General features: G+C 59.0%; 2 protein-coding genes across 2 annotated transcripts in view; both read left to right on the top strand.

The window, feature by feature from the left end:
• CARNS1 (carnosine synthase 1) overlaps nucleotides 1–1,253 on the top strand; it is an 8,660-nt gene extending 7,407 nt beyond the window's left edge. The window contains exon 10 of the mRNA XM_010837829.1: nucleotides 1–1,253. This exon is cut by the window's left edge and continues 26 nt beyond it. Within this exon, the coding sequence (XP_010836131.1) occupies nucleotides 1–104 (104 nt within the window). The 3' untranslated portion in view covers nucleotides 105–1,253.
• A 94-nt stretch (nucleotides 1,254–1,347) lies between these two features.
• The window catches only part of RPS6KB2 (ribosomal protein S6 kinase, 70kDa, polypeptide 2), a 7,609-nt gene continuing 419 nt past the window's right edge, over nucleotides 1,348–8,537 (top strand). Inside the window, exons 1-15 of the mRNA XM_010837704.1 lie at nucleotides 1,348–2,821; nucleotides 3,167–3,207; nucleotides 3,307–3,427; nucleotides 3,843–3,911; nucleotides 4,854–5,001; nucleotides 6,043–6,100; nucleotides 6,195–6,295; nucleotides 6,373–6,463; nucleotides 6,548–6,638; nucleotides 6,754–6,861; nucleotides 7,528–7,590; nucleotides 7,727–7,804; nucleotides 7,907–8,014; nucleotides 8,106–8,218; nucleotides 8,452–8,535. Coding sequence (XP_010836006.1) covers nucleotides 2,744–2,821; nucleotides 3,167–3,207; nucleotides 3,307–3,427; nucleotides 3,843–3,911; nucleotides 4,854–5,001; nucleotides 6,043–6,100; nucleotides 6,195–6,295; nucleotides 6,373–6,463; nucleotides 6,548–6,638; nucleotides 6,754–6,861; nucleotides 7,528–7,590; nucleotides 7,727–7,804; nucleotides 7,907–8,014; nucleotides 8,106–8,218; nucleotides 8,452–8,535 — 1,352 coding nt within the window. The 5' untranslated portion in view covers nucleotides 1,348–2,743. The remainder of the gene's footprint in view (nucleotides 2,822–3,166; nucleotides 3,208–3,306; nucleotides 3,428–3,842; nucleotides 3,912–4,853; nucleotides 5,002–6,042; nucleotides 6,101–6,194; nucleotides 6,296–6,372; nucleotides 6,464–6,547; nucleotides 6,639–6,753; nucleotides 6,862–7,527; nucleotides 7,591–7,726; nucleotides 7,805–7,906; nucleotides 8,015–8,105; nucleotides 8,219–8,451; nucleotides 8,536–8,537) is intronic.

Here is an 8,537-nt window from a genome sequence, read left to right as displayed (position 1 = left end):
CCAGCCCAGCCGAGGCCCGTCACCGCCTGCTGGGCCTCTGCCAGGGCCTGGGGATTGACGGGCCCCACTACCCCGTTGCCTACTTCTTGTCCCACTTCAAATAGCGCTGGGGCCAGAGGGCAGGGGGAAAGTGCTGGAGGGGGCGCTGTGGTACCCTCTGCTCCCTGGAGCTCTCCCTGCTTCTCTTCCCACGGCCCCGCCCCACCCTGGGCTGGTCCACTCCAAGGCCCCAGGTCTTTCCAGAGCCCAGGGCTCTTTCGACACCAAGGCCTCCTGGACTTGAGGGCAACAAAAGAAAGTATCTGGTGAGCCGCTGCAGGGCCTTCTTGCCCTCTCGAAGGCCTCCGTCCAGCCCCACAGCTGCCCAGGACTCTAGCCATGGAGAAGCAGCACCTGTACACACAGACACACACACCCCCTGCCCCCAGGTTAGTGGGAGTAGGCCCGAACCCAGCCCATCCTTCCCCCCACCCCCCAGGTCTGTTTCTCTTCCTGCTGCTTATAGAAGAGAGCCTTGAACAAATCCCAAGAAAACCTGAGACTAAACCCCTCATCCTCCTACTCTCACTCCCTCATTTAACAAATTCCAGATAGTTCTAGAGCCTGCTGACAACTTTCGGCAGTGCCCCGTCTGCCTCATTTGGCCTGAGCAGTAGAAGCAGGCGGCCTGGGGTCAGCAGTAACCATCCCCCCTCCAGGCAGACACTATTGCTCCATTCACAGATAAGGAAACAGGCTCAGAGAGGAGCAGCCACTGCTTCAGTGTCTTGCCACTGTGATTGAAAGGTTGAGGACAAGATGCACATCCAGATTTCCACTTTTACTGAGCCCTACCCACCCACTCCCATGGACCCATGGACCAGGGAGCCTGGTAGGCTACAATCCATGGGGTCGCAAAGAGTTGGACAGGACTGAGCGACTTCACTTCACTTCACTTCACCCGCCCACTCAGCTTCTGGGCCCCACCCACCTCCTTACCCTCATTCACATGTGGCCCTGACACCTCCTTACCTTCATTCACATGTGGTCCTGAGACAGGTGAACACCCCTCCATGCACTCTGCACCTTATCCACCTAGCTCTGGTGCTTTGGCCTCAGGCACACTTAACTTGCATTGGCAGAGGAGACGACACTCCTGTCCTCATTCAGGGGAGGCTGCTCTAAGGACTCTTTCTCCGTGCAGCACAGGAGCTGTGGACAGCTCCACAGGCATCCCTCTCCGAATAAAGGCTTATGGACTAGTGACACGTGCAGAGTCTGGGCCAGGTTCTTGCCACTTGGACAACACTTCTCAAGCGTAGGTAGACAGGGGATGTGGGAGGGGGAAGGAGAGGTAGTTAAGGGCTACCTGTTGCATCTAAAAAGTGAAAGTGCTAGTCGCTCAGTAGCCTGCCAGGCTCCTCTGTCCATGGAATTCTCCAGGCAAGACTACTGGAGTGGGTTGCCATTTCCTTCTCCAGGGGATCTTCCCAACCCAGAGGATTGAACCTGGGTCTCCTGCTTTACAGACAGATTCTTTACTGTCTGAGCCACCAGGGAAGGATAAACTACTACACTGTCAGACCTCTGGGTTCACCATTGGCAAGGGGCGTGCCAAGGGCACCCACACCAGGACCCAAACCTGAGGGTTTCCTGAAGATGGAATTACAGCAAGGGCCAACCCCAACCAGATAACCCTTCTCCAGGCTGGAGACTCTGAATTCTGTCCATTTGAGTTCATATATAGCCCCCACGGTCCAACTGGAATGCACATCCAGACAGCTTCCAAACTGTTGGAAATCATCCAAGGTCTGGTCTGGCCCAACTCACACCCCCAAAGCCCCATCCAACATCTGTGCCCACTTCTAAACTGACAGGCCGGGTTTGGCATGTTCGTTATTGTAGTGTTGCCAAATACAAGTTCTTGTGCCTGACGCACAGCCCAAGCCTGTATTTATGGGTGGGTTGATGAGACTTGAAGGAATGAATCCTTTTGGGGAGGAACCCGTGGCTCAGAGAGTAAAGAATCTGCCTGCAGTGTGGGAGACTCAGGTTCAATCCCTGGATCGGGAAGATCACCTGGAGGAGGGCATGCAACCCACTTCAGTATCCTTGCCTGGAGAATTCCATGCACAGAGGGACCTGGTGGGCTACAGTCCCGTTGGCTTGCAAAGAGCTGGACAGAACTGAGCGACTAACACTTTCACTGGCAACAAAACCCAGCAGTGAGTTGAATACGGAGCAGTAAATGCTCTGACTTTCAAGTCTTTCAGCCGAGAGGCACATTAGGGAAGCCGTGTTGCAGCCGCCGGCTCCCTTTCAGCGTCGAACAGAGATACTGTACCTGCCTCTCGCCGCCACCCAGACAACCCGGCAGCGCAGGGCTCCAACGGGGCTGGGAATTGTGTTTACTCTCAAACCTGCATTCACTTTCGACTATGTCCCATCCATGCTCAAACTCGCCCCAGAACCAAAACAGTCGCCTTCCAGGAGGCTCTTGTCCGGTGCCGCCCCCGGGGAGCTGCGTTGGGAAGACTGAGCGGCCGGCCGAAGCCTGGGTCCGGCTGGATTCGGCACCTAAGCACTCTGGAACTACCATTCCCAAGATGCCTTACTCCCGCCGCCGACTCGAGGGCGGGGGAATCTCTTGTGTCATAGGTGCGCGAGGCTGTCGCGGAGTGATGACGTAAGGCCCCGGGCTCCCGGCCTGTCAGTCAGAGCGCAGCTGGGTACTCGCCGGTGGGCCCGCTGGGCCGGCGCAGCCATGGCGGCGGTGTTTGACCTGGACCTGGAGACAGAGGAAGGCAGCGAAGGCGAGGGCGAGCCAGAGCTCAGCCCCGCGGTGAGTGGTCCGCCCGGGCGCCGCTTGATCCCGGCTCGATCCCGTTGTCCAGGCGATGGGATCGCCCGGGCACCCCCTGGCAGAGAGGGCTCGGGTCCCGCAGACGCTGGTTTGTCTCAGATCCCAGCCACTGTTAAGATCTGACCCTCTCCACACCCCGATCTATCCTGCACGCTCCCAGCCCTTCCCCTGCGTCTCCCTATTCTGCCCTCGCCTCTCCTCCCCAGTCCTGGTCCATCGCCTACCGGCTCCCATTCCTGACCCTCTCTTCTGGGCTAAGCAGTCCAGCTTTGGGGAGAGGGAGCCTGGCACCTCCCTTGGCTCTTACCCCTCGGTTTCTCACAGGACGCGTGTCCCCTCGCGGAGTTGAGGGCGGCTGGCCTGGAGTGAGTGAGGGTCGTGTTGGGGGAGGAGGGAATGGGCTGGGGAAGGGGACCTGAGGAGCGCAGGAGCGCATTGCCCCCATTAACCTCCTGTGTCCGCAGGCCTGTGGGACACTATGAGGAGGTGGAGCTGACTGAGAGCAGTGTGAACCCGGGCCCCGAGCGCATCGGTCCCCACTGCTTTGAGCTGCTGCGTGTGCTGGGCAAGGGGAACTATGGCAAGGTACTGGCTCTCCTCCTTCCTGACTGGCCTCATAGCCTCAGTTTTGCTGCATCAAAGCATCTCAGAACTAATTAGACTTGTAGGGACTACCCTGGCAGTCCAATGATTAAGACTCTGCACTTCCAGTACAGCGGTGCAGGTTCGATCCCTGGCCAGGGAACTAAGATCCCACCTGTGGAGCTGCCAAAAAATTTAAAAAATAAAATGAAATTAGACTTGTAAATCAGCGGAGCCTCTGATTGAACTCAGAGGGAAGGAAGAAAGAGCAAATCCTCTCAGAATTAGACTTGAACTCTTTACTACCCCACCCCTGGGTGGGCCTAGGCTTCTTGGTCCCAGTACCAGAGCTTCAGGGTGGAGCTTTTTGAAGATAGGGATGGAATGGGAGGTTGATCCTGTCTCCCCTGCCCTACAGGTGTTCCAGGTGCGAAAGGTACAGGGCAGCAATCTGGGCAAAATATATGCCATGAAAGTCCTGAGGAAGGTGAGTCATTCATTTTTCCAACAGCTCATCACTGAGTGACTGCCATTCCCAGTGCACTATGCCGGGCTTTTTGGGGACAGGAGTGAATGTGCGAGAGAAGATGGTCACTGTCTTGAACATTTGCTTGTTTATCATCAATTTCGATTATGTTGTTTTGCTGTACTTCTCAACTGTGGACCCTGTTGCCTCCCAGGGATCATTTAGCAGTGTCTGTGTACATTTTTGAGTCATGACTAGAGGGGGGCTGCTACTGGTACCCAGTGGGTTGAGGCCAGGGATTCTGCTAAAGACCCTGCAGTGCAAAGATAGCCCCCCACCACAAAGAATCGTCTGCCCCAAACACCATGAGAGCGGAGGTTGAGGAACACCATGTTGTTGTTCAGTCGGTAAGTCGTGTCTGTATGGGTTCTGCTTCTGTGAAGAACTGACTCATTGGAAAAGACCCTGATGCTGGGAAAGATTGAAAGCAGGAGGAGAAGGGGACAACAGAGGATAAGATGGTTGGGTGGCATCACCGACTCGATGGACATGAGTTTGAGCAAGCTCCAGGAGTAGGTGATGGACAGGGAAGCCTGGCATGCTGCAGTCCATGGGGTCGCAAAGAGTCGGACACGACTGAGCAACTGAACTGAACTGAAGTCATGTCTGACTCTTTGTGACCCCATGGACTGCAGCACACCAAGCTCCTCTGTCTTCCACTATCTCCCGGAGTCTGCTCAAACTCTTTTGAGCATCAGGGTCTTTTCCAGTGAGTTGGCTCTTCACATCAGATAGCCATGCTACTGGGATAATAAGCCCGTTCCTGGAAAGGATGGTCACTGATAGCAGTAGACTGCGGAGAAATATAGCGGAGTGATAGAGGCTGGCCAGGAAGGGTCATGACTGCAGGGGGGCTGAGGGAGTCCTGGGCACATACCTTCTAACCCATCGCTGCCTCTGCAGGCCAAAATTGTGCGCAACGCCAAGGACACGGCACATACGCGGGCCGAGCGGAACATTCTGGAGTCGGTGAAGCACCCCTTCATTGTGGAACTGGCCTATGCCTTCCAGACTGGCGGCAAACTGTACCTCATCCTCGAGTGCCTCAGCGGTACGAAAGGGGACGCAGCCGGGGGGCAGGCAAGGCCAGGGAACCAGCGCAGGGAGCTCTGGCGGGGGAGCTGGGAGAGGTGTAGGGAGCAGAACGGCGGGGGCCCCACCTCATCCATCCCTCCATCCATCCGTTCATGCGTGCATACATTCATTCATTCAGCAAACGTCTGTCCAGCGCCTCTTGTGTTCCTCCCCTGTGTGGGGGTGGATGGGAATGGTGGGAGTTGGTAGAGACGTCCAGAGGGTTGTTCTGTCCGTTTCCACTGCGACTCCGTCACATCCCGGTCCTCTGTCCTGCGTTCCCTGCATCCAGTTAGACCCCAGTCCAGGTGGCTTATTCTCTCTGTCCTCTCTGCCCTCGGGGGGAGGGGAGGAGTCCCAGCGCTTTCTTCGCTAGCCTCGAAGGCTCCAGCTCACTCCCTTCCTAGTGTCTCCTCCATGAACTCCCAGGGTCAGCACGGGATTGTCCCCGCCCTCCTGCTCAGAGCTCCATGCCTCCCCGTACCTGCCTGGATGGTCTCCTTGGGCCCGGTGTCTCCTGCTCACCAGGACGTGATCTGGGCCTGTTCTTCCTGCTGACCCCAGCTGTACCCACGAACCCCGGGGGCTTCATCCCCTGCATGCCATCTCTGCATGCCCTTAAGTCTCACCGCTGCCATGGACTTTCTCTGTCCGCTCATGTGGGGGTGGATTGTGTCCGCCTGTCCCCTCTGTGCAGGTTTTGGGGTTAGGCTCTCGGAGCTGTAGCCTCGGGCTGGCGTATCCGAGCGTCCATGTGCATCCGTCTCCCCATTAGACTGAGCATCCTGAGGGCCGTGGCTGGGTCTCTTCATCTCTGTCCCCAGCTTCACCCCACACAGGGCCGGGCACCGAGTAGGCGTCGGTAGATGTTTGCTGAATTGAATTGAATCCCCACGGCAGCTCTGGGAGGCAGGTAGGGCGGGAATTCTGAGCCCCACTCTCCCCGAGAACAAACCGAGACTCGGCGAGCAGAGGAGCTTGGTCCCGGCACGCAGCTGCTAATGTGTTTGTGTCACAGGTGGTGAGCTTTTCACGCACCTGGAGCGAGAAGGCATCTTCCTAGAAGACACGGCCTGGTGGGTGTTACCTCTTGCCTCCCTCCTGAGTGGGTCCAGGGCCTGGGCCTGGCTCCAGCCCCACCCTGGCCTTCACTCTGTCCTGTCCCTGCAGTTTCTACCTGTCGGAGATCACACTGGCCCTGGGCCATCTCCACTCCCAAGGCATCATCTACCGGGACCTCAAACCTGAAAACATCATGCTCAGCAGCCAGGGTGCGCCCATGTGGGGAGGGTTGAGCCCAGTGGAGGGCAGGGGGGCTGGGCCCTGACCCTCTAGCATTCTCCCTCAGGCCACATCAAACTGACGGACTTTGGCCTCTGCAAGGAGTCGATCCACGAGGGCGCCGTGACCCACACCTTCTGCGGCACCATCGAGTACATGTAAGTGGCAGCCGGCTGGGCCCAGGGACGGACAGCACAGTCAGGCAGGGCTTGGTCTGACTGGCGGTTCCCCCTGGCCCCCAGGGCCCCTGAGATTCTGGTGCGCAGTGGCCACAACCGGGCGGTGGACTGGTGGAGCTTGGGGGCCCTGATGTACGACATGCTCACTGGATCGGCAAGTCCAGCCTCCTCGGGAGGGCGGGTGTCAGGGCGGGAGGAGGGGCCCCTTCCGGGGCAGGGGTGGCCCGTGGGCGGCCTGCAAGGCGCCTCTCACCCTCTGCCTTCTCCAGCCGCCCTTCACTGCAGAGAACCGGAAGAAAACCATGGACAAGATCATCAGAGGGAAGCTGGAGCTGCCCCCCTACCTCACCCCGGATGCCCGGGATCTTGTCAAAAAGGTGGGTTCCCTCTTGTACTCGGTCCTGCCCCGTCTTCTCTCCCAGGCCCTGCATGTGTGCCTGAACCCCCCTGGGTCGGGGTTGCTGGACCCCCCACCCCGCTGACACACACACCAAACACTGTATGTTTGGGGAGAGAGCACTTGCTATGGGGTCCGAGACGTCAGCTGTGATGCAGACCAGCTGCCGACCCTGGACAAGTCTCTGAGCCTGCGTGCTAAGTCGCTTTGGTCGTGTCCAACTCTTTGCGACCCCATAGACTGTAGCCTGCCAGGCTCCTCTGTCCGTGGGATTCTCCAGGCAAGAACACTGGAGTGGGTTGCCATGCCCGAGTCCTAATCAGTGAGACTCGCTGCTCTCCTCAAAAAGGCGATCCTTGGGGATCGAGGTTGGGAGGGCAGGCACCCCATCCAGATTGCAAGTTGCACCCCCATGAATTTCCCCTTGGGGCAATGCCAGCAACCAGAGACCTTTGCAAAGGCTTCGTGGAGAAGGGGGTACCTTTGGACCAAACCTTGGAAATCCTGAGGGTGTCAGCAGGGGGAGACCACACTCCAGAGCTCCCACCACAACCTACAACCCCCGTGTCACTGTTCCCCACCCCCTTTCTGAACGCTCGGTCTGTAACTCTGCCTGAGACCCTGACCCTCTGCCCTTGTCCTGCAGTTCCTGAAGCGGAATCCTAACCAGCGGATTGGAGGGGGCCCCGGGGATGCTGCTGATGTGCAGGTGAAACCATCGTGAGGGGGCAGGCTGAGCTCCCAGGGTGCCTGGATGCTCAGTGGGCGGGGCCTCAGGGCAGAGGGTGTTTTTAAGGGAGCCAGGGTTTGACATGTTGGCATGTTGCTGGGCACTCTATTCACAGAGGCACCCCTTCTTCCGGCACGTTAATTGGGATGACCTCCTGGCCCGCCGTGTGGACCCCCCTTTCCGGCCTTCCCTGGTGAGTGGAGGCCTCGCTGGCCAAGGGGCGGGTGGGTGGCGGGTGGGGGCCCCGGGGGCCCCTTCCTGGACGCCTCTGATCCTCCCTCCCGGGCGCCCACAGCAGTCGGAGGAGGACGTGAGCCAGTTTGACTCCCACTTCACGAAGCAGACGCCGGTGGACAGTCCAGACGACACGACGCTCAGTGAGAGTGCCAACCAGGCCTTCCTGGTGAGGTCGTGGGCCTGAGGGGTGGGGGCTGGGGCCGGGGCCGGGGCCAAGGAGCCGCTGACCCCGAGTGTCGCTCGGTCTCTGCCCCCAGGGCTTCACGTACGTGGCGCCCTCCGTCCTGGATAGCATCAAGGAGGCCTTCTCCTTCCAGCCCAAGCTGCGCTCGCCCAGGCGCCTCAACAGCAGCCCCCGGACCCCTGTCAGGTACCGTGGGGGCGCGGCCGGCTCCAGCTGTGGCTCTGCCGCCAACCCTGGGGCTGCCCTGGCCGTCTCGTGACCAGCCTCAGCCTCCGCTTCTCCATCTACTGTGGGGACTCCTGTGGGTGGGCACGTGACCACAGGGCCTGAGCCCCAGGCATGGGGACGGGGAAGGGGGAGAGTCACCCCTCCTGGCCCGGGCCAAGAAGATGCTGCTTTGGCTTCGATTTCCCCTGCAGCCCCCTGAAGTTCTCGCCCTTCGAGGGGTTCCGGCCCAGCCCTGGCCCACAGGAGCTCGTGGAGCCCCCACTACCTCCTCTGCTGC

This window comes from Bison bison, unplaced genomic scaffold, assembly GCF_000754665.1.
Source record: "Bison bison bison isolate TAMUID 2011002044 unplaced genomic scaffold, Bison_UMD1.0 scf7180017864080, whole genome shotgun sequence".
NCBI classification, from domain to species: domain Eukaryota; kingdom Metazoa; phylum Chordata; class Mammalia; order Artiodactyla; family Bovidae; genus Bison; species Bison bison.
This window is presented reverse-complemented; position numbering and strand designations above follow the sequence as displayed.